The 25,900-nt window shown below is 40.0% G+C and overlaps 1 protein-coding gene across 1 annotated transcript; it reads left to right on the top strand.

The window, feature by feature from the left end:
* On the top strand, positions 1-16,534 carry RSL24D1 (ribosomal L24 domain containing 1). Its single transcript, XM_082616851.1, has 6 exons — positions 1-138; positions 4,950-5,063; positions 6,868-6,940; positions 9,646-9,709; positions 11,449-11,534; positions 12,496-16,534. Exons 1-6 carry the CDS (start codon positions 58-60, stop codon positions 12,567-12,569), a joined length of 492 nt encoding a protein of 163 aa, XP_082472977.1. The 5' UTR covers positions 1-57; the 3' UTR covers positions 12,570-16,534.
* Positions 16,535-25,900: the final 9,366 nt, after the last annotated feature.

Raw genomic sequence — 25,900 nt, 5'->3', positions numbered from 1 at the left:
TACGTCACTTCCTCTTAAGCGCGGCGTCTGGCTGGAGCGTCCCCACGAGCGTTCAACATGCGGATTGAGAAGTGTTATTTCTGTTCGGGTCCTATTTACCCAGGCCACGGCATGATGTTCGTTCGCAACGATTGCAAGGTGAGACGGCCGGGAGTAGCGCGCTCTCCGCTGTGCTCCCGCCGGGCTGAAGCCGCGCCCGCTCGGCGCGGAGTTCCTCTGCACCTGCGTGGGGTTTGGTCTAGGATTTCGGCTCGTGGGGCTGGTTTTGCTAGCGGCTCCGACCTCGACCTCCCTCTTGGAGAAGTTTCTCCTGCCGGCGTCGCGACCGGAGCTGGTCACTAGGCCGCCCTTGGGCGAGGCTGGCTGGGATGAGGTTGAGGAGCGATTCCAGCCAGCGCCGACGGGGAAGCTGGGAGTCTGTTTGCCCACTTTTGCACATGGGCCACGTTCTTCAGTTCGGTAAACTTTGTTGAACGCATGCCGGGTCAAGCATCATTGCTGAGGCCTGCGTCTGTACAGATGAATAAGACTTGGGGTCGGCCATAGCCTGTAGAGGTTGATAGAAATGTTGCATATGGCTTAATAGTAGAGTTATGTATTATGAAGCTGTTGGAGGTGTTTTGGAGAGGGTCGTCTGTAGAAAGGCACAGAAAGGAAGTGACGTTTATCCTGGATCTTGCGTTTTGCTTAAGAACGTGAGGAGAAGGCAATCTAGGTGGAAGGAAAACGAACAGTTTGAGCAAAGGCACAGAGGGGAGCAGATACTTCTCTGTTTAGGGAAATGACGGATTGCAGATGGTGATAGAGGCTTGGAGTAGGGCTATAATGAAGTACGGTTTCCACTGAATGTGTATCACTTTTTCAACGAATGATCACAAGTTGGGGACCGTCTGTATAAGGCCTCTTTGTGAAAGACTTTATGAGTGATACATGAATTTGCCTTTCATACCGGAATGGATCTCATTCCTCTGTTTAACACATTGTTTCTCAGAATTTGACCTCTCTTGTATTTGCTTCTGAATCACTGGACACTTGGAGAAAATACTGATTCCTGGTTTCCACCAGATCTATTGAATTGGAATCTCTGGGGAGAGAGGAAGAGGAGCTAGGAATCTATATTCAGTGAGGTGATTTTGACATGCTAAAGAACTACAGTTCCTACTTCATCACCTTATATCTGTATTCTACATGAAAGATATTGACCTCACTAAATTAGGAGTAAGGGGTCTTGCCAAAAGTGTGGGACCAAAGCTATGTTTGGAAACTTGAAAGAGCATGTAAAAGATTTTTTTTTTTTTTTGGCGGTACGCGGGCCTCTCACTGTTGTGGCCTCTCCCGTTGCGGAGCGCAGGCTCCGGACGCGCAGGCCCAGCGGCCATGGCTCACGGGCCTAGCCGCTCCGCAGCATGTGGGATCTTCCCGGACCGGGGCACGAACCCGTGTCCCCTGCATCTGCAGGCGGACTCTCAACCACTGCGCCACCAGGGAAGCCCAAAAGATTTTTAATTCCTGCTCTCAGGAACATGACAAAGAATTTATAGCAATGAATGAAATGATTGTCAGGCTGGGGTGTAATTCGCAGTGGGTATTATGGCTTTGTGGATGATTTGGTCATCATGACTATGATTTTTGTCCATCAGTGTTTGTCAGCTGGGTATGGGAATTAGAAAGGATGGTGGGAGCTATCTAGAGTTGGATGTTGATCTGGCAGACACAGTGGAAGTTCAAGTTGATGAGGAAGTCTATATTGCTAGCAAGGATAGTGTTGAATTAGCTGGGAGCTAGCTTGCTGTAGGGAAGACCAGTGTATCCAGAACAGAGTTGATTGGGGAAATAAGAAGTAGAGGCCCTGAAGCACTAATGAAGAACAGGTACCTCATTTTTTTCTTTGTTGATGATTCCGAAATCTTTTTTTTTTTTTTTTTTTGCGTTACGCGGGCCTCTCACTGTTGTGGCCTCTCCCGCTGCGGAGCACAGGCTCCAGACGCGCAGGCTCAGCGGACATGGCTCACGGGCCCAGCCGCTCCGCGGCATGTGGGATCCTCCCGGACCGGGGCACGAAGCCGTGTCCCCTGCATCGGCAGGCAGATTCTTAACCACTGCGCCACCAGGGAAGCCCCGAAATCTTTATCTCCTTAGTTCCAGGTCTGAATTTTCCGCTTGACAGGGAAATCCTGTTTGTACCTAACAGTGAGCCCGCTGAGAGTGTTCCTTATTACCTCAAATGTTTTTGCTCTCTGAATTAATACTGTCATCCACCTAGACAGTTCTGCTAGAAACTGAGAGTCATCTTTGAATCTTCACCATTTATATCTAGCTATAGGTTCTATCCATTCTGCCTTCGCAAAGGAGAGTGGTGTCTTAGCTTTCTTTCTGCCCACCTGCCCTGGTTCCAGATTAGGCACTTGTCACTTTTGTAGCCTCCTAAGTAGTCTTTCTTCATTTATGCTCTTAGCTTTTGGGGCCATCTTTCATAGAAACCTTCCCTCTTATGCTTCTCAGGTAGTTTCTTAAGAGTAGAATTAGTGTATTACTGCTCCATATTTTCATAGTTTGCAAACAGGAAAAATATACATGCTCTTAAGGTGTGCTTAATAAATGTTTGTTGAATTAATGGCATAAGAAGGTGTTGAAGGACTTTGAGGCTCAGATGGATCATTTGTGTACATGTTGAAGACTGAGGATGATGCCAGAGGACTAGGTTAAAAGGGAAATTTGAGTCTGTGAAGCTTTGTCTCACACATAATCGTTTACCACCTACCCCACCATAGGTTTAACCACTTCCTTAATGTGTACTTGCATATTACTTTATACTTGATTATTGTGTATAGCTATATCCCATTGTTTATATCCTAGTCCGTTCTTTATCTCTCTTGTTTGCAAACTGAGATTTTACCACGTTGCTGGACTAAGCTTCTCAAGGTCGGGCATCTTTTCTTGTTGTTGTTGTTGTTGTTGTTTTTATTTTTTTTTTTGGCGGTACGCGGGCCATTTTTTCTTTCTGCGGTACGCGGGCCTCTCACTGCTGTGGCCTCTCCCGTTGCGGAGCACAGGCTCCGGACGCAAAGGCTCAGCGGCCATGGCTCATGGACCCAGCCGCTCCGCGGCATGTGGGATCTTCCCGGACCGGGGCGCGAACTCGCGTCCCCTGCATTGGCAGGCGGACTCTCAACCACTGTGCCACCAGGGAAGCCCGGGCATCATGTTTTAATTATTCTTGTATTTCTTGCATCTAGTACAACATCCAGCACATAGTAGCTGCTCCTTATTTGGGGATTGAATCCCCATCCCATTTCAATGACTCCAGTCTCTTCAGATAATTCATTGTGCTTTTCAGGTGACGTCTGTTAGATATGGAGTTCAAGTAGACTTGCCTGTAACTTCGCATTGGCTCTCTTTGGAACCGAGGAGACCTGGGACAAGTTCAGGCCTCTCATTAGGTATATCTCAGAAATGGGGATTTGTTTAGGAGTTATCTAGTAGGTATTAAATATTGAAGGCTTTTACTTAAAAAAGGTAATAGTACTTTGACTGAAAATACTCAAAGAAATTTTACCAATAATGATTTTATAGTGAATTATTCCAGAAGACTACAATAGTTCTATTTTCTAGTTGGTTTGAAATTAATTCAAGAATGTAGACATGCTTTTACTCACGTCTCCCAGGAGAGGGCTCTCCATGAGGTCAGGGCTTAGATCAGATTGATCTAGTATTGACCATTTCTAAGAAAACTATGTCCTAGTGTATTTAGTGACCTATTTGAAGGTCTCCGTAGAACAAAGTGTATATGAAATGAAAAGTATTTTGGTTTGTGATATATGCGTGTGTGTGTGTGTGTGTGTATGTGTATGTTAGCTTGAAATGGTGATATCTTATTTTGACCTTTTTTTTTTTAATGGGTCACATTTTCTAGGTATGATAATTCAACTTAATTTTCTTTGCCAAGATCTACAAACTCAATTACTTTTTCTCTTCAGATTTCCTCTAGTAATACACACAAATTTCAATGTATTCTAAGACAAAGTAACAAAATGATGCATTTTAGACTTATAAAATGAGTCCCAATAAGCCATTTCAGGAGCGTGTTGAATCATCATTAAATTGTAAACACTATTAAAGGATCACATCTTTGGGGATGAAAGTGAAGAATTAAAGTAGTGAAGAATCTTCCTAGTAGATCTCTGAATAAATACTTTAGAAAACAAATCTATAGCCAGTTGTTTTTTGTTTGTTTGTTTGTTTGTTTGTTTGTTTGTTTGTTTTGCATTACGCGGGCCTCTCACCGCTGTGGCCTCTCCCGTTGCGGAGCACAGGCTCCGGGCGCACAGGCTCAGCGGCCATGGCTCACGGGCCCAGCCACTCCACGGCATGTGGGATCCTCCCGGACCGGGGCACGAACCCGTGTCCCCTGCATCGGCAGGCGGACTCTCAACCACTGCGCCACCAGGGAAGCCCTATAGCCAGTTTTAGTTGCTTTTTTGAAATTATTTTGTGCAACGGTGGAAAGAACCAAAGGAAGTTTCAGAATGGTTGTTTGAAACTTTTAACCCCCTCCTCCCATTGAGGTATTTAGAAAGTGAATTTTGAGAATTATTGTGAATTGCAAAGGGATTTAAATAAATAACTTTCCTTAAAACTGTTCCCTTCATTCAAGATCATTTGTAAGGTTTTACTATTATTCTATAAAAATGGTTGTTTTTAACCATATTTTTGGGGCCTTCCATCTTTAGTTGTGATGATGTTTATTAGTCAAAAAATAGTTCAATTTCCATTTTATGTGATATGTCTCACACATTTCTAAATGGTGTTGTGAGTAAGTAGAAGCAGTTGTGAGTGAGAACCATTGTTATTTCTCAGACTTTATAGTATATTTTGTCTGGTAGGATAACATCCTATGGTATAAAATTTTTTAATATTGACTTTTCACTATTTTAACACTTTTCTTGTAGGTGTTCAGATTCTGTAAATCCAAGTGTCATAAAAACTTCAAAAAGAAGCGCAATCCTCGCAAGGTCAGGTGGACTAAAGCATTTCGGAAAGCAGCTGGTAAAGAGCTCACAGTGGTGAGTACAGTTAGCTATCAGTATAGTTTTTACAGTTTTCAAAATTTTAACTTCTGGGTGGGAGATGTGATTTAATTAACTCTAACAAGGCTTCCTATAGAATGGTTAATGAGTGACTTATTTGCATTTGGGTTTGGTAATCTCATTCTCACATGATCCCCAAAACCATAAATCTGTAGAATTCTGAAAAGGAAAAAAATTCCTAATCTATAGTTTGTAGAAGTGATTTTTCTTATTCTCGAAAAAGTATTTTTAGCTCTTGCAACAAGGGGAGAATTACTTAAATGGATTGAAGTTGGAAATTGCTACTTAGGGATTTTTCTTATTCTCGAAAAAGTATTTTTAGCTCTTGCAACAAGGGGAGAATTATTTAAATGGACTGAAGTTGGAAATTTCTACTTAGGGATTTTGAAAGGAGGTTAAGATATTAAAGGGTTTTTGACTAGCAGTGAGGGCTCAGATGAGGTTTGTAATAGACTCATTTATCAGTTTCTTGATTTCTTTAGCAGGACTCTGTGTCTGAGAGCAGAGAGCTTAGTTCATAATGGCAGTGTACGGAGGAATAGTGAGGAATCAGGGGTGAGGGAGTTCCATGAGGCAAGCCCCCACCATCATATTGCTGTTAACTGAGTTGGTGTAAGGACCTGGTGAAGCTTATCTGCACTCGATCCTTAAAAAGGGAGGAGGGGAAGCTGCTGCACAGGCTACCTTTGAGGGGGGGAGAGCTTTCAACTGTCCCCTCCCGCCAGACTTCCTCTTCCCCCAAACCCATGACTCTTTCCCACCTCGCCACTCCGTAAAGGCAGTATCTAAGTAGTTGCTATGAAGCCCTTTGCTGTCTTTCTCGACACCTGAGGTTCTTCAGTGAACATAAAGAATATTTTTTGACAACATGTAAGGCCAAATCATAATTGTCACAAAAGTTATTTTCACTATGGACGAATAGATTTGTAGCATCTCAAATACAGGTGGCAACTGTATGAGTGAAGAAAGGATGATGGGTCATAGTCATTTGCTGGTGACCACTTACCTTGTCATGGCTGAGGTTACTGTGATCTGAACAGAGGCATGTGTATATAAATGAAATAGCCAAGTGCAGAGTTAATGCTGTTCCATATGCCAGAGTGTGATAGATTTGAAAACTAAGAAATATCTAGTTTTTCCAAAATTATTTTGCATGTTTTGAGATAAATAGGATTGTTAATTGTCAAAATACCAACTACATTTGGAGGGGACTAAAGAATTTCAGGGTGAAGCTTATGTCATACAGAGTAGTACCACATTATTTGAAGATGTATAGTTTCAACTCTGTGCTGTAATACAAAGGTTTATAGGTATTGAAATATATAAATATGCTAGGTATTTTTGTTGAACCATATGTGGTTCTCAGTGTTTGACTCTTTTTGATCTATGGGAAAAGGCAACTTCATATGGTTCAATCTAATATAAAGTTTTCTGGCTGTGAGTCTCATCTAGGAACAGGAAATTAGGGAAGCGTTTTTAGTTTGTTTATAATCCCCATGATTGTTATAGGCCCCTCTGAGGGATGGGGGTGATCCTCTCCCCTACCCCTCCCTTTGAGAATCACTCATACATAGACGTTTTCAATAGGGCTGTCTTGTACATCATGGTGTTTAAAGGAGAAAAAGTTTGAAAACTTGTATCCTCTGGGATCGCCCTGGGGGAAATCTTAATATGTGCCCATAGCTTTGAAACACTTAGAACTTTTATGAAAAGGAGAAAAAGTTTCAAGAAATGTTTCCTTTCTACCTCTCTTAAAACTATATTTCTTCTCTTCTTATAGGATAATTCATTTGAATTTGAAAAACGTAGAAATGAACCTGTCAGATACCAGCGAGAGCTATGGAATAAAACCAGTAAGTCACAAGGACTACCGGGAATTTTTAGGAGACACTGGTTTGGGATATTACCATAACTTTAATATCAGTTGGTTGTTTAAATATTAAATTTCTTCTTTTAATCAGTTAGCTTTTATACTTTTATCCTTATTTTAATGGCTCTGTTGTATTTGTGGGGGTTTTTTATAAGCTCTCCCAAATCCTTTTCAGAATTGAAAATGACATAATTATTAAATTTGATATTATTTGAAGTGCCTACACAGAAATATAAAAACATTCAAATATCTGGGGAGAAAAATAGAGATGTAGAATACTTTTGGGGGGGGTGAGTGTGACATAGTTAAAATATACAAAAAACCTAACATACTTTACAAGTTTAGATAATTTGGTTTAGGGATATAAGTATTGTTTTCTGTATACCTAATAAAACTTAGTGATTCTGTAAAGTTAAAAAGTATAGCATGTAAAGTGATAATTACAAATTTTCTAAGAGAACTTTTAAGTGCTTGACTTGGGTAAAAATGAAGCTATAGGCTACTGAAACTAAAAGCGGTAATGTTTAATTCTTATCTACCTACCTACCTATCTCTCTGTTTTGTTTACTTAATTTAAGAAAGCAGAGGCTTTAATTTAAAAAATTTTCATATGTAGTAAAACGTAGTTCCTTAAGCTAGCTTGTAGATTCCACTATGTCTCTATGTGTGTTTGAGGCCCTTGGCCCTGCCTTTTCGCCTTCCCCCATGCCTACTTATGCAGCCTTTAGCCATTTCTAGTCTTGGATGTGGAGGTGATGTAGTTTGTTAACTAGAAGTCTCTAAGACTTAGAATTCTACCAACTTTATTGGTCTCTAATGGATTATTGGCAGGGCATACTTTTCAACACCTTTTCACCAGTTAGTCACAAGACTTCAGAGGAAGAGTTGGAAAGTTACAGGCCTTTGTAGTAGCATTTGACACCCTCTAAAGCCTTGTTTATCTTCCTGAACTGTGTGGAAAAATCAGAGTCCCAATTGGGAATTGCCTAAGTATTCTGCCCCTTGGTGTGCTTGTTTGTTTGTTTTTTTTCTCTTTTTAAAAAATAAGGTCTTTCCCTTCTGTTTTGTAATTAGAGGAGTAGTTAATTTCTGATTAGCAGTTGGTTTTACTGGGTTTATTTAGTAAGGAAATAACACTGATTCAAACTCAAGGATTTCTAAAGAGATTAATAGGGTTTTTTAAATTGAGATTATAATTGACATATATTAGTTTCAGGTGCACAGCACAATGATTTGATATTTGTATATATTGTGAAATGATCACCAAAATAAATCTGGTTAACATCTACATCATACATAGCTAATTTTCATAGGATTATTAAATTGATTCCTAAAGGTACTCTTGGCAGGGACATTATTGGAACATCCTAAAGCATTTCTGGACCCCATTGAGTTTTATTTCACTTTGGCCTTTGTTTTCTTTTTTGTTACTACTTGAAGATAGCAGCTGCAGACCATTTTTACCTGTAACTACTTTTATTTGGTGGGTATTCAGCTTGATATGGAAACTGAGGTACATATTTTAGTCATCTGTAGATCTTCAGTTACTAAGATCCTCTGTGCTGGTATCATGATGTTTATGTTGTTCCTGAGAAATACTGTGTGTTCTCTAAGATGTTGTATCCTTTACCAATAACCACTGACTCTAGCATACAAAGATGAACAGGGCATACACAGTCCCTGATCTCTCAGTGCATTTTACTGAGTACTCTATTTTATTGTTTCTGTTAGACAGTAATTGGTTCAGGTATTATCACAGAGTCTCATTCATTTGCCCCACTCGGATCCACAGACTACACTTTAAGAATCTGGATTGGGAATTGTGCTATTTAGTATGGTAGCCACTAGCCACAGGGGCTACTGAGCAATTAAAATGTGACTAGCCTGAATTGAGATGTTCTGTAAATATAAAATACATGCTGGATTCTGAATACTTAGTATGAAAATAAGCATAAAATATCTCAGTAATAATTTTTTATATTAATTACATGTTGAAATGACAGTATTTTGGATATGTTGGGTTAAACAAAATGTATCTTTAATTTCAAACTGTTTCTTTTTACTTTTAAAAAAAAACGTGGCTACTAGAAAATTTTAAATTACATATGTGATTTATCTTATATTGGACAGTGCTGATATAGATTCTAGAGTAGTTGGACTCAACTCCCTTATAGCCAAGGCTCCTGTACCCATTTTCTGAAACAGTTGGATTTTAGTGGTTAAGAACGTGGTAAATTGATTGACTGGTTCATTCTACCAGTATTCATCATGTGCAGATCATATCCTAGGCACTTGAAGAAAAAGTGGCTTTTATGACTAGGAAGGTAGAGTCTATTTATGAAGATGACAAGCTAAGAATGGGATTAATTGCCATTAATCCAAGTTCTCTGTAAAATAAAATTTTCAAGTACAAGGAAAATTTAGTAGTAAAGGCTTTTGCAAAATAAAAGTTAGAGAAATGATACGTGGGAAAGAGTCAACAGTGATATCAGCCAAGGGTACATACCTTTGTCAGCTATTTTAGTAGGAATTGTTTTTTAATAGGAATTGTTTTGCAGTGAGTTTTTTGTTTCGTTTAATCCACTTCTAAGCCACAGTAAAGTAGTGATTGTTAAAGCTGCTGTTGGTTATAATCATCCTGCTTGAATGTGCATAATTATTTGTTAACGTTTATGAATTTTTTTGTAGTTGATGCAATGAAGAGAGTTGAAGAGATCAAACAGAAACGCCAGGCTAAATTTATAATGAACAGGTATGAATATTTTAAAATATCTTTATTTTCATGTAACTTCAGACTTTCAAAAACTGGCAAGATAGTATAAAGAAGTCCTGTATATTCTGTTGGCATTTTGCCAAATTTACTTTAACTATGCGTAGTAAGTTGAAGACATGGTGCCTTTTCCTTCTGAGTATGCTTCAATATATACATATATATATCCTAAGAGTAGTATGTTCTTTTTCTTTGGGTTTTTAAAATTGAGGTATAATTGACACACATTAGTTTCAGGTGTACAGCATAAGAACATGCTCTTAATAACCACAGTATAGTTAAATCAGAAAATTAGCACTGATAAAATACTATAGACCATACTAGATTTACCTGTTGTTCCAATAATATCCTTCATAGCAGCAGAAAATCCTGGCTCATGCATTGCATTTAGTGGTCATATCTCCTCAAGCTCCTTTAATCCAGACAGTTTCTCACCTTTGTCTTAGATGACACTGGCATGTTTGAAGAGTACAGGTCAGTTATTTCGTAGAATGTTCCCCAGTTTTTGTTTGATGTTTTCTTCACGATTAGATTCAGGTCCCTTTGGCCAGAACATCATAGAAGTGTGTCCCCCTTAAGCACCCCAGCAGAGGCACCTGTTGTCCCTTACTGGTGATGTTAACTTTCATTGCTTGGTTAAAGTAGTGTCTGCCAGTTTTCTCCACTGGAAAGTTACTGTTTTTTCCCCCTTTTTAATCAGTACATATCTTGAGGGAGACACATTGAGATTCAGCAAAGAAAGAGCCTGTTACTCCTCAAACTGATACCTGCTGGTTTTCACATCCAGTAGAGTTCTGCCTGAATCTGTTACTACTGTGATTGTTGCCAAATGGTGGTTTTTCTGATTTCATCATTTCTTCTCCGTTTATTAGTTGACCTTCTTATCTAAGAAAGAGCATTTTCCTTTTTCTCCAGTTCCAAAATTTATTCTTTTATTCATTTATTCACATCATATCTGTGTGTATTCATTAATTCTTACTGTATTCAATGAGTTCTAATTCTTTGTCATTATTTTGATGTTCTAAGTACCCAAGTTGGCCAGTGAGAATTCCTTCAGGCAGGCTGTGTGTCATTTTGACAGTTCCTCAACATTCTTTGAGTCCTTTCTTGCTTTATGGCTAATGAGATTGTCCCTGCCCCAACTTGGAATTGGCTGTTTCTTTAGAAGGGGTATCGCTTTTGATCTAGTCGCCATAAAAGTCATAGAAAAGCATGCGTCAACAGCTTTCTGGCTTTAAAAAATTTTTTTTTAAAGCATTACAAAAAAGGACCCAAATGCTTGAGAACTAGTCTGTTAGCTTTTTTTGTTGAATGTCTTGTGTTTTGTGCTCTTGTAATTACTGAACGATTTAAAAAATTAGGTAACACAGAGACTACAAATCTTTATCCTCAAATAGAGAACACAGACACTTTAATAATTAGAGATTCTTACTCTGTAATCTCTGAGACTTGTTAATTCTTTGTTTCAGTCACATCCCTTCATTCACCAAGCAAAATATCTTTTCAACCTGTTTTATTCCCGACTATGTGCTAGGAGTACAGTGAATGAACAAATTGGGAGTGCAGGAATCATGTTTAAGCTAATTAGGAACAAGAAATGAATTGTGTTCCCATTGCTCATTTGTGTGGCTAACTTACTACAATTTTGACAAATTAGGAATTAATGTCTTTTAAAGAGGTTTTAGTAACTGAAATTTTGGCCTTAATATGTTTTATCCTAGGTTGAAGAAAAATAAAGAACTACAGAAAGTTCAGGACATTAAAGAAGTGAAGCAAAACATCCATCTTATCCGGGCCCCTCTTGCAGGTAAGTACTGCGTTACGCAGGAGTTCTCTGCCTTAAGTAGAGAAATGAAAAATCTGGATTGTTGTGGTCCGTGTAATTGGTACCAGCCAACTTTTTAAGGTTGAATCTTTTTATGTAAATGTTCTCCCTCATTTATGATATGACTATTTATAAAAATAATTCATTCAGTGTGTTTCCCAGTTCCAGTCAATTTATTGCATATGGTGTTTCTTTTCTCCCTTCATAAAATCCTAGCTTCCACAAAATCCAAGTTAATCAAAACGATTTGAGTAATAATTTAATAGATGATTTTGCCTCATACATGTTTTGATTAAAGGATAATGTTTTATATCAGTAGCTCTCTTGTTGTGGGAGTTACTTGGGGGACTTAGTATGTAAACATAGAGGTCCAAGCCCCTTGAATTTGGACCTCTGTTCTTTAGTAGCTCTCCAGGTGAGTCTGATACTTCAGTTTGAGAACTACAGTTTTGTATTAAAAACCCTCCTTGTGCTTATGTAACTTAGTTAGGCACTCACTTGGGCAGTTGCTTGTGTGCATAATTTCTTTTGTGAGATGCTAGGAAACCACTCTTTTTACTCAGCTGGTGCCAAGTACAATCTGTTAAAAGGAGAGAAATTTTGGTGAGATTTAGCTATGCCTAAACCTTAGTAAAGTCAAATCCTATAACCACATATTGGGTAGATTTATGCAAAAGTCCTAGCTAGGTTGTTTTTGTACCAAATTTTTAAAAAATAGACAAAATCCTGGAGCATTATTTCACATATAGATGATATGGACTGACTGACAGACACCCAAAAAACAATAGGAATGAACCATTGTTACCTAAGTTTTTAGGTAACCCTCTTTGAGGTAGGTAGTACAGTGTTAAGAGCAGAGACCCTGGTTCAAGGTGGCCAGGGTTCACATCCCAGCTCTTTGTCAAGAGTTTAATTTCTTTCTCCCCCCCCCCTTTTTTTTAAGGCAAAGGAAAGCAGCTGGAAGACAAAATGGTACAGAAATTACAACAGGATGTGGACATGGAAGATGTTTCTTAGAACTCTTACTGTCTGTAACCATTTCTATAAGTGCATCTGGAAGTCTCCTTTGGAGATAGAACTTCTAAATTATTGTTTTTTTTTCATATACGGTCACTCATATGAAACAGGATTAAAGTACTTCCTTCCTACATTGCTATCTGCAGAACAGCAGATATGGATGCTAGATTGCATCTCAATGTTAAGCCTTCACTGAGAGATACAGTTTTATAAGTCATGAAAATTATGTTTGTAAATACAGAAGTGAATTGTGGACATAAAATGGTCATGCCATTTGGTTAATGGCACTAGGCAGCATTTATGTAATAATTAATGGCAAATTCAAGACGAATAATATATAAAATAAAATTTTCATTGCAGTAAAATATTCTTTTCCTAGAAGGGATACAGCAAGGAACTAACAATCTGTATGATAATTAGCCTCTAGTAATTTCTTTTGATTTTAGTACTTCTGGTTTTGGTTTATTAGCTTCTTAGAAAAACATAATGGTCTAATATATTGAAGCCTAATTATGTTGGACCGTTTTGATCTGGTTTTAACTATTATGATTGATAGGCATTTGTGGATGTTGGGGGTCAGTGGAATAGTCTCTTCCTGAAATGGCAGTATATAATTTCTACTTTGGAGAATACTCACTTGTAAGTTGAGATTCCTAGTAGAATGAGCTTTATTTTTCTAGGTGTCCAGTACCTATTAACATTTTTTGTGTGGTTTTCTTTTTAAAAACTGCTTAATTGTTTGTGGAAAATTGGACGTATGGGTAGCACATTATAGATTTGCACATAAAATTGTTTCTGAAGTAAGTGCCTACGTATTTATTTAAAAATACTAAACAAAAGGTATGAAGTTTGCTCACATATACTAAGAAGTAAGAGATACATTTAAAGAGAAATGTATACTTTATACTTCATGTTTTCTTATTTTTACATTACTTATGAGTAAGTATGTTTAGAGTATTAGGTAACTCAGTTTTTTTTTTTTTAGGACAAAATTTAGAATAAATTACAAGTTTTAAGGTTATATAATTATACAGTAATGGCTAAATTTTTATTTTAGTATTAGATAGTAAAAAAGTGGACTGATCACTGGACCAGGTGTTAGAAGACCTGAATCCAGCTTTGTTCTTATTGATAAAATAAAGCTCATTTGTAAACAACATTATTGATGCAACATTTAGGGGAAATATGTATGTAAAGACATTTGTAAAATTACTTGAAGTTTTCATTGCATTCTGTATTTATGTTTGTTTTAATATAAACTTGTTTAAAATTACATACTAAGAAACTAAGTTTTACTTAGTTTTACTAAGTAAGTTTTACTAAGTTTTAAAAAACAAATTTCTTACTGTGCTAGTTAGGGAGCAGCTTAGCTATTGCTTTGAGATCATTAATTGGGGAAATTGAGCTGAAACAAAGAGCTGACATTGTATCTCAGATTTAACATTCAGGCAGTTCTCTTAGCTGTCAGGATTTCATATTACTGTGAGACTCCAGATAAGTATTTGGATGCAAATGCCATGATTTTATCCACCCACAGCTTTTTAAGCTTGGTTGGACCACTGAGGATGAGTTGTCCCTTTAAAGTTTGCCTGAGAGTGGTGAGGTACAGTGGTTTTTAGGCTACAGTTGTTTTAGCTTGTCTGGTTGAGACCTCTGCTGGGCAGTTAGCATAAACACAAAAGCATAAATTGTCCAGACACTCACTACACAGAATATATTCTCTCATTGTTTAAGAACAGCATTGGGCTGGAAGTCATAGAATTTTTTTTAACATGTACCTCTTAAAAAACCTTGTAAGATTGCAGAAAAAAAATTCTCACGTGAAAAAAAAATCTCATTTCTTAAATATGGAAACCCTAGGAAGATGTTTACCCTGTAGAAGAAAGTTTGAGAAGGACTAGCCTATTATCTCATGAAGTAGACAGCATTTTTCTAATTTTATAAATGGCCAAATCTCAGGTGTAAAATATTGCCCCTTAATCACACGGAACAGAAGATGGAAGAGGCAGGGATTTGTGTTCTTACCAGTCTGTTTCCAGCGTTGCCCTGTGTTTATATGGAAGGGATTGATCTAGAGCCTCTCAGATCCCATCTTCACAAGTCCAGGTGTTAGCTGCAACACTCACTTGACTATACTTTGGTTTCTTCATCTGAAAAAAAAATGGAGACAATAATATGACTAACCTCGGGAGTTTTATGAGGATCTAATTAGTTAATACATGTAAAATAGTCATTTCAAGTCCACCACTATAGTAAGGTACTGTTAAAATGTTAGCTATTAAGGTTGGTTGTGTGACCACACAAACTCAGTAACAGCAAAGGACTTTGACCTGGAAGAAAGATGGAAGGTCTTAGGGTTTGGGGCTAGCTGTGCTAAATTGAGTGCAGTGTACTTAGTCTACAAAGTGATATGTATGGTTTAAAATGTTAATTTTAGCCTTTATGTCAGCTGGCAAGTTCAGTTATTAAAAGCATCTCATTCCACAAACATTCTCTGCTGTGAAGATTGGGAGGGGCAAATACATTTCTGGTTCATTAGCATTAGTTTAAAAAATGAATCATCGCCCATAGTTTTAAGGGCTAATTTACATGATATAAGGGAAGTTATCTTTTCCCCTTTGTCCTTTAGCTTACATTTTAAATGGAGATCTGGAAAAAGACATCAGACTTTAATCACTCAATATAAATTCCAATATTGAATGAACACTACATCTTGTAAAAATTAACTTAGCAGCCTGCTGAATTAAGAGTGTTGAAAAACTAAGGGGAAAAATATATTAAAAAATCAGTTTCAAAGGCTATAGGAAGAATTTTCGAAGGTGTCTATTCTTTACTGATACATAGCAGAATGGAAAAGTTAACCCACATGGTTTACCCTGCACGTGTTTACACTGAGTGTATCCATCAGCCTCATGTTGATTTGAATCGTTTTTGTCTGTTGTTGAATTTCTTTTTAAAGGAGAAGTGACCTTTTTCTTATCTTTTCTGACATTCTGGATGTAACAGTCTCTAGTTTCTGGTGCCATGGGGTGAGTCTCTAACTTAAGCTCTCCTGCTTGAACACTCTCCCTAGGTTTTGTATCTTAATTCAAGCTATCATGCAGGGGTTGGAGGTGATGTTTCTACCAACATGACCTTCCCTGGGGTACCAGTTACCTGAACTGATTCTCTAGGCTGCCATTGATTCTGTGGCTTCCCTTTGATCCTGCCAATAAATTCCTTTTGCCAGTGTTTGTAACCAAAAATCTTGATTGATAGCCATCCCCATCCTCTCCAGCAACTCCAGGCAACCCATTTCTAGCATAATCTATTAAGATCGCAGGGACTGTTTCTTATCCCAGACACATTAGGTACCTGGTGCATGGAAGGTGCTCAATAAATGCGACTAAATGTAGCCATTTGCTAGGTTTACTCCTGTTTATCTTTAAGATAGCCAGTAACTTGGAAGATATAAAGAATCAATTAGCAGCAGAGAGATACTACATTAGGAAAGGAAGCAGCCTGTCTGTGACTTTAACATTAATTGTATCTGCACTGTTGGGAAGACTTGCTGAAGAACAGTGCTTGCCTTGGGTTGCAAAAAACTGATTTTGCTGCTTAGGTCTAACCGTCTAGTGGTGGTACACTAACCTCTACTTCTGGGTCTGGCTGGAGCATTCACAAGTCAAGAAATCCCAGGAAGAACTGAGCATGAGCCATGGTTTTGGCAGGTTTCTTAATGTTTTGTCTGGAACTTGCTTTGCTGGTGGAAGTAGAACTTTACTTCAGGAGCCACAGAGTCTAAATTAGAAATAAGGACAATTGGGAAGAATCTGTTAAAAGAGTACTGCTTCTCTAAAGGAATGTTAACCAACCAAAAAATACAGGAGACTGGTCCGTTAGCATTTTGAGGAACTCTTTGTTTTGAGAATGCCAGATTTTAAATACTTCGTTTGTTTAATATATTCCAATAAAGTGTATATATGTTTGGTTCGGCACCAAGCCTTGGACTCTTAAGAGGAACACCAATGAACAGTATGCCATTCTAGCCAGTGAGTTACCTCACAGTTTTCCAGTGTACATTTGATGATATTGTTACATATTAACTCTTCTGATAGGGAATGATGTAGGCAGTGAGCAAGTAGTTAAAGGCAGTCCAGCTGATTAAAAGGATTCCCCATTCAAAAGCAAATGATACAACATGCTTATACTGTGTTAAACTACATTGTTGTCCACTGAGTTTCTCTTCAGTTCTCTCAGATTCTTCATGCTGCCCAAACACCAGAGCTAGTAGCTTTTTGACTTTGTAGAGACAGTTTCCCCATTTCTAGAAGATAATATACAATGGATAAAAAAGTTGTGTAGGGGAAAATATCTACGTCCTAACCTCCCTGTTCCTTTGATCACACGTTTGCCAAGAGGTAGTACCACCTTGTCCCAGAGTTGTGAGAACTCAGTGATACAGGAAATGTTGCAGCCAGGTACACTGCATATATTGTAATATTCACAACCCTTTAAGTTAGTCCTCATTTTGCAGGTGAGGAACATTAGAATATGAAAATAGCTTCATCCATATACTTGGCACTAACAAGTAGCAGAGCTTAAATTCAAGCTCTGACAATCACTAGCTGAAATCCTAAACAGCATCTAGCATGTTGGTGTTCAATATACATGTATTTATTCATTCAAGGAAAAAAATCTAGCAGTAAAAAAGTATCCAGGAGGAAAGGATAGATTTCATGGAGTAGTTTAACCTATGACTCTAGAATGAACACTTTTTCTTACCAGTTCTTCCAGGACTGACAGGTGATCACCTATCCCAGGTTGAGTATAATTCAGACAACAAGTTCAGGGAAATTAAGTTGTTGGGTTTGTTTTTTTTTGTTTTGTTTTTTTGTTTTTTTGCGGTACGCGGGCCTCTCACTGTGTGGCCTCTCCCGTTGCGGAGCACAGGCTCCAGATGCGCAGGCTCAGCGGCCATGGCTCACGGGCCCAGCCGCTCCACGGCACATGGGATCTTCCCAGACCGGGGCACGAACCCGTGTCCCCTGCATCGGCGGGCAGACTCTCAACCACTGTGCCACCACGGAAGCCCGGAAATTAAGATTTTTGAAATTTACTTCAAAAATTAGTACAGCAGCGCAAGTAATTACAGTATAATTATTGGAGCAAGTGTTCATTTAGCAATGCATGTTAATCTTGTTATCCAAAGAAGATTCTGAAATTCAACACCTGCTTCAATTGAGCAACTTCAGTATTAATTTTAAATGTTTATTTTGTGTCTGCTATGTGTGAGGCATTGCCTCACTTAGCAAGTTAATTCATGTTATATTTGAGAAATTTGAATCATTGCAAAGTGCATTCCTCTAGTTATAGTTCATGTTTTATAGGACTTTAATTCTAATAGCTGTTGCTCTTGGGCCAATTCTTAAATTCTCTAAGACTGTCAGGATTACTGACAATAGAATTATGTCTTTGTCCCAGGGGCTGAAAGTCCTGATGCTGACAAGCTTCAGGTTTAATCTAAGGTGAGAGGTGGGTTTTGAAGGTGCCCAGTGTACTGTTTGATTCGTCTTTCTAATAACTGATGTGGAAAAGAATCTAAAATCATGTTCTTGCAATGCATAAGCACACATGATAATATTTTATTCCCACTGTTAGTTAAGTGGAACTTCAGAAATAATGTGGGCCCTACTAAGCAACTGTGTTCCTTTTTCTCGATGGGAAGTCCCCACTGGAGATTAGGGATCCAGGAAGATTTGATCAAAACAGTTGAGGATTAACTACAGTAGCACTCAGAGTGGGGGCCTCAAGCCTGATGGCACAAGAGAATCATCTGGGGCAATTTACAGTTATCAGTGCCAGGTCCCTGCCCTAGACCAATTAAATGAGAATCTGGGGTTGAGGCCCAGGCATTGGTATTTTTAAAAAGTTATCAGGTGTTGGGGTCAAGAAAGATGGTGACAAAAGAGGTACCTGAACTCTTCTCCCATGGACACGCAGAGCAATCAACTCTGAAAGAAATTTAGAAACTAACTGAATGACTCGTATACACTGGTGAATGAACAAAACCCACGTTGAAATGGATAGGGAAGGCTGAGACACACCATAAACCCCACCACCAGCACAACACCGTACAGTCAGGTAGAAACTCCCAACTTCCAGCCTTTCCCTGAGGATTAAAGGGTTTGAACCTCCCATCTGGTGTCCCAACTTTAAAGATGCTCACCTGAGGAGTGGGCCCTCCAAAACACCTAGATCTGAAAGCCAATCAGGCTTGCGCCCACAAGACTATAGCAAACAAAGGAGCAGTTGTTAATGGGTGTGTGAGCACTTGCTGTGGCTATACCCCCTGGACTCTGTGTGGCAGAAGCAGGCAAAAATCACCAGTTTCCCAATCTTTCTCTGAAAGGAGTGTATGTGCATACTTTGAAAGCTGCTGCCTTAGGGTCAGGCTTCTACTTTAGGACACATCTAGGCACTAGCTGTGTTTTCTGGAGACAGGAACCTGTCGGACACCTCCTCTGCTATAGCCTCTCCCTATAGCCCCTCAAAGTTGCCACTGTCACCATGGAAGGAGCTTATATGCATATCTGTGCCCAGCTTTTGCACTGCTGCCTGTGGGATGGGCCCTTAGATTGCCTGGCTCTGATAGCTAACAGGACTTGCATTCATGAGTCCTACAGGATAGTAGCAAACAAAGAAGCAGTTCTTAATGGGCACAGAAGCACCCCTTGACCCCCTGCATCTATATATGCGGGCCTAGAGCAGAGGGAGCGGGCAAAAATTCTTACCTCCCAGTTCCTCCCTAGAAGGGGCTTAACTAAAAACTTTCCCAGCTGCCGCCTAAGGGTCTGCCTTCTAATCAGTCTGTATCTAGGTTCTGGCTGAGATCCTCTACTTTAGGACACTGACAGATCTTGGTACACCCTCAAGTACTGGGAGCCATTCAGAACAAAGAAGGCAGCTTGGAAGATCACAGAGGTTTGAGAGAACCAGGAGCTAGGGTCAGGCTGATAGATGAGGTTTATCTCCTACACAAGACCATTCTGTCAAGACTGAGAAAGGTGGCTGTTTTATCAGAAATCAACATAAAGAATCAAGGAAAATGAAGAAATAGAGGAGTATGTTCTGAACAAAAGACGATAATCTCTAGAAAAAGATCTTAATGAAATGGAGAAAAGTAAAGTACCTGATGGAATTCAAAATAACAGTCATAAAGATGCTGAGGTCAGACAGCAATGTACAACAAAATGATAATTTCAAAAATGGGAGAGAAAATGCAGAAAAGCACAAAACAAATCAGAGCTGAAAAATATAAATTGAACTAAAAAATTCAATAGAGGGATTCAAGAGCAGATTAGAGCAAGTGGAAGAAAGGATCAGTGAACTTAAAAACAGGGCAATGGAATTCATCCAGAGAAGCAAAACCCAAAAAGTATGAAGAAGGTGAAGATATCATAAGGGTCTTATGGGATACCATCATAGCACAGTTATATGCATTAAAGGGGTCCTAGAAGGAGGAGAGAGAGAGAGAGAGAGACAGAGAGGGAGAGAGAGAGAGAAAGCTTATTTTAAAAAATATTGGCTAATAACTTCCCTGATTTGGGGAAGGGAACAGACTTACAGATCTATGAATGCCAGAGTCTTCCAAATAAAGAGGATTTGGAGAGACCCATATAAGGCATATTATAATTAAACTGCCAAAGGATAAAGAAAAGGAAAGAATCTTAAAAGTAGCAAGAGAAAAGCAACTTGTTTCATGCAACAAGTTGTATATGTACCCCCCATAAGACCAGCAATGGCTTTTTTAGCAGGGACTTTGCGGGACAGAAGTGAGTGGCAGAATATTTTCAAAGTAGAAGAAAGAAAGAAAGAAAGGAAGAAAGAAAAGGAATGAATGAAGGAAGAAAGGAAGGAAAGAAGGAAGAAAGAAAGAAAGAAGGAAAGAAGGAAAGAAAGAAGGAAAGGAAAGGAAGAAAATGTTGCCAATGGAGAATACTCTGGCAAAAATATCCTTCAGATTTGGAGAGAGAGTTTTCCAGACAAACAAAAGCTAAAGGAGTTTATCACCACTGGACTGGCCTTACAAGACATATTGAAGTGTTCTTCAAGCTGGAATTAAGTGATCCTAATTAGTAACAAGAAACGTAAGAAGGCATAAAACTCACTGGTAAAAGTAACTATAGGGCTTCCCTGGTGGCGCAGTGGTTGAGAGTCCGCCTGCCGATGCAGGGGACACGGGTTCGTGCCCCGGTTCGGGAAGATCCCACATGCCGCAGAGCGGCTGGGCCCGAGAGCCATGGCCTCTGGGCCTGCGCGTCCAGAGCCTGTGCTCCACAACGGGAGAGGCCACAACAGTGAGAGGCCCATGTACCGCAAAAAAAAAAAAAAAAAAAAAAAAAAAAGTAACTATATAGTTCAACTCAGAATACTGTAAAGTTATAACATTGATGGGTAAGTCACTTATAATTCTACTATAAGGATTAAAAGACCAAAGTATTAATAATAACCTCAATAATTTGTTAATGGTTACACAACATAAAAAGACAAATTGTGACAAAAATATGGGTGGGGGAGTGTAAAAATGTAGAGCTTCAAAGTTATGTTATCAGCTTAAAATAGACTTATATTTTATGTAAGCATCATGGTAACCTCAAAGCAAAAACCTATAGTAGATGCACAGAAGATAAAGAGAAATGACTTTAAGAATACCACTACAGAAAATCATTAAATTGCAAAGAAAGAAAGCAAGAGAGGATCAAAAGAACAAAGCAGTTACAAAACAACCAGAAAAACAACAAAATAGCAATATCAAGTCCATTTCTATCAATCATTAATGTAAATGGGTTATATTCTCATATCAAAAAACAAAGTAGCTGAATGGATAAAACAAACAAAACCAAAAACAAAACAAAAGATGAAAAAAACCAAGACCCAACTATATGCTGCCTACAAGAAACTCACTTCAGGTAATTCCCTGGTGGTCCAGTGGTTAGGATGCCATGCTCTCACTGCTGAGAGCATGGATTCACTCCCTGGTCGGGGAACTAACATCCCACAAGCTGTGCGGCACAGCCAAAACAAACAAACAAAACAAAACAAAACACACACACACACAAACAACAAAAAACAAACAAATAAAACCTCACTTCAGCTTTAAGGATACACATAGACTGAAAGTGAAAGGATTGGAAAAGATATTCCAAACAAATGGAAATCAAAAGAAGGCAAGGTAGTTAAATTTACATTAGACAAAACAGACTTTAAGTCAAAGACTAACAGGAAACAAAGAAGGTCATCATATAATGATAGAGGGTTCAATTAATCAGTAGAACAAAACATCAATAAATATTTATGCAGCTAACATAGGAGCACCTAAATACATAAATTCAGTGTTAACATACCTGAAAGGAGTAATATATAAGCAGTACAATAATAGTAGGGGAGTTCAATATCCCACTTTCATTAAAGGATACATCATCCAGACAGAAAATCCATAAAGAAATACTGCACTTTAAACCACACATTAGTCAGATATTTCTAATAGACATTTATAGCATTCCATCAAACAGCAGCAGAATACACATTCTTTTCAAGTGCACACGAAATATTCTCCAGGATAGATTATGTTAGGCCACAAAGCAAGCCTCAATAAAATTAGGATTGAAATCATATAAATATACACTGACAACAAAAGATCAGAAAGAGAAATTAAGGAAACAATCCCATTTCCCATTGCATAAAGAATAAAATACCTAGGTATAAACCTACCCAAGGAGGCAAAAGACCTGTAGGAGCGCACATGGGCAGCAGCAGGCACTAATTGCTGCCTCTGCTATCCCAGGAGTGCACGGCCTGTTGCCGCCACTAAGAGACACAGGAGCAGGCACCAAGCACTGCTCCTGCTGTCCTGGGAGTGCGTGGGCCACTGCCATGGCTGGGAGACCTGTGAGTGTGTGCCAATCGCTACCCCTGCTGTACTGGGAGAATGCACAGGCCACCGCACCTGCACACCACCTATCAAGGGGATAATGGCCAGCACACACTGAGGAAAGAGGCAGCAAGCATCCAAACTAAAAGCAGCCCCTTGATTCTGGACAAGATGGGAGAGTAGAAGGACTTAAGCTTACCTCTTCTTATGAAAACACCAAAATCACAACTAGCTGCTGAACAACCATCAACAAAAAAGACTGGAACCTACTAAAAAAGATATTTTACATCCAAAGACAAAGAAGAAGTCAAAACGAAACAGTAGGGGGTGCTTTTGCAATATAATCAAATCCTATACCTGCTGAGTGGGCAACCCACAAACTAGAAAATAATTATATTGCAGATGTTCTCCCACAGGAGTGACAGTTCTGAGCCCCATGTAAGGCTCCCCAGCCTGACGATCTGGAACTGGGAGGAGGAACCCTGAGAGCATTTGGCTTTGTAGTCCAGTGGGGCTTGAATGCAGGAGCTCCACAGGACTGGGGGAAACAGAGACTCCGCTCTCAGAGGGCACACACAAGATTTCATATGCACTGGGACACACCACAAAGCAGTGACTCCATAGGAGCCTCTGCCAGACATACCTGTGTGTCTTAGAGGGTCTTCTGGGGAGACAGGGGTTGGCAGTGGCTCACTGTGGGGGCAAGGACACAAGTTGCTTGGCCCCAGGGAATATCAATCAGCATGAGCTCTCCTGGAGGTCACCATTTTGGCATTGAGACCTGGCCCAAGTGAGTAGTCTGCAGACTCCACTGCCGGGACACCTGAGCCCAAACAGCAAGGAAGGGGGGGAACACAGCCCCACCCATCATCAGACAGGCTGCCTAAAGATGTACTTCGCTAACAGCCACCTCTAAACACATCACTTGACATAATCTTGTCCATCAGAGGGACAAGACCCAGATCCACCCACCAGTGGGCAAGCACACCAGTCCCTCCCACCAGGAAGCTTACACAAGCCCCTGGACCAACCTCACCCACCAGGGGGCAGACAGCAGAAGCAAGAGGAACTATGATCCTGCAGCCTGTGGAAAGGAGATCACAAACACAGAAAGTTAGATAAAATGAGATGGCAGAGAAACATGTTCCAGATGAAGGAACAAGGTAGAAACCCAGAAGAACAATTAAGTGAAGTGGAGATAGACAATCTACCTGAAAAAGAATTCAGACTAATGATAGTAAAGATATCTAAGATCTCAGAAAAAAGAATGGAGACACAGACTGAGAAGATAAGAAATGTTTAACAAAGAGCTAGAAGAAAAAACAGAGAGGAACAATACAACAACTGAAATGAAAAATACACTAGAAGGAATCAATAGCAGAATAACTGAGGCAGAACAAATAAGTGAGCTGGAAGACAGAGTGGTGGAAATCACTGCTGCAGAACAGAATAAAGAAAAAAGAATTGAAAGAAATGAGGACAGTCTCAGAGACCTCTGGGACAACACTGAATGCGCCAATGCATTCTAGGGGTCCCAGAAGGAGAAGAGAGGGAGAAAGGGCCCGAGAAAATATTTGAGAAGATTATAGCCAAAAACGTCCCTAACTTGGGAAAGGAAACACTTGCTCAAGTCCAGGAAGTGCAGAGAGTCCCATACAGCATAAACCCAAGGAAGAACATGCCGAGATACATATTAATCAAATTCACAAAAACTAAAGACAAAGGGAAAATATTAAAAGCAACACGGGAAAAGCAACAAATAACATACAAGGGAATCCCCATAAGGTTATCAGCTGATTTTTCAGCAGAGACTCTGCAGGCCAGAGGGGAGTGGCATGATATAGATAGAAAGACAGATATAGATATATATTTATTTATTTTTGGCACATAACAGAGATTTTATTGAGTCAGTTTGTTATTTACATACTCATAAGGGATTTTAAAAAGAAGTTAAATGGAAGATGTTCTCAACAGAGAGAAATAAGATATTCCAATCTATTGTTCCAGTTTATAGCTCACATATAAATAATGGAATAAACATGATCTGAAAATAGTTGCACAGTGCGTGCTTCAAAGCCAGCTAATGAAAAACAACATCTCCCTTTTTCTATGGCTGATGGCACTCCAAAGACACTACCTTTTCTTTTTTTCTTTTTTAAGGAGACTGACCTCTCAGTTACACTGGTGTTTAGCACCATTGCTGGGTCTCCCGGGTCCACAGTTTAACTTTTATTTGCAGAATGCCATTGTGGTTCAAGGCATGGCATTCCAGTGGGCTCGCTACTCCCAGCAGCACAGGGCTGCAGAAAGTGCCTTCACTCTCAGAGTGAAATTACAGCTTCCCATGCTCGAGCTCTGAGCACAGCCTCATAAAATCAATCCCTATCACACTGCAAGGGTGGACATGAGAAATCCCACTTTCCAAGGGCTTAGAGGGCAGGAAGGATTTGGGACTCCATGCATGCCCTCTCTGTGCTTTTTAGAGGTTCACACACCACATGCACCTGGCCTGTGTCTGGAGAGGGTTGTGGCAGAGCCCAAGCCCAGCCCTGAGCCCAGAAGAAGAACAAAGGGGACTTGCCTGCCTTTGCTCCTGGGGGCAGCACATGCCCAGTTGCCAGCCCCACCCCTCTTTGGCAGCACGCCCTTCCCCCACAACACGGCCCCCATGGCTGGGTGAAACGGTGGCCACACCACAAAATGGCAGCTGCGTCACAAGATGACAGCTGGGCCAGGCCCCAAGTGGGCACTGGAGGGAAAATTAAAGGTCCCATGGATCCCATCCTTAGTGCAGCAATGCAAGCCAGAGCTTCCTCTTGATGGTGGTCAGGGGCCGCAGCCCTTCTTGGGCACAGGCATGCCTCCATGGCCACGTGGAGACACCCCGGCCTTCCCGTACCACCCCACCCAGCAGCACCATCCTCTGCCCTCTCAAGTCCAAAAGACTTGGCAACTTTGTGCCTGGGCTGCCTTTTCCCTTTCAAACAGCCCCCTCTTCAGGAGGCTCTTACTTAAGGGCATACAAACTGGAAAGAACTGAGCGTGGCACACCTGTTGGGTGACACTTGTGTGCCGAGGACACCCTTTTGGTTGGACGTGTGGAGGGAGCACCCCTTTCCTAGGGTCTCCACTCTCGCAGCTTAACTCCAGACCACCAAAGTAAAGATAGGAAAGGGGAATCAAAGAGTCCCGATGAGGAGAAATTAAGGAAAAGGGGCCAAAGTCCCATAGCAGGCCTTCGGCAGCCATGTTGAATTCCAACGCACTGAGTCCACGCCCTAGAGAGCAGTGAAGAGCCACCAGTGGCCCACTGCATGCAAGCACTTTAGAGCATGGATGTCAGCTTTCGCTCCACCACGCAAACATCCAGTGAGTGTCTTAGGATTTTCATCGTTCCCTCCTGCTCTCTCCCTTCTCC

The sequence above is a fragment of the Mesoplodon mirus genome, assembly GCF_964341445.2.
Source record: "Mesoplodon mirus genome assembly, chromosome: 4".
NCBI classification, from domain to species: Eukaryota; Metazoa; Chordata; class Mammalia; order Artiodactyla; family Ziphiidae; genus Mesoplodon; species Mesoplodon mirus.
Note: the sequence above shows the minus strand (reverse complement) of the source record. Positions and strands in the feature narration are given on the sequence as shown.

Coding starts and splice junctions, on each gene's coding strand:
- RSL24D1 (XM_082616851.1), top strand. CDS start 58: ATGCGGATTGAGAAGTGTTATTTCTGTTCGGGTCCTATTTACCCAGGC. Junction 139..4,949: donor TCGTTCGCAACGATTGCAAG/GTGAGACGGCCG, acceptor CTTTTCTTGTAG/GTGTTCAGATTCTGTAAATC. Junction 6,941..9,645: donor AGAGCTATGGAATAAAACCA/GTAAGTCACAAG, acceptor ATTTTTTTGTAG/TTGATGCAATGAAGAGAGTT.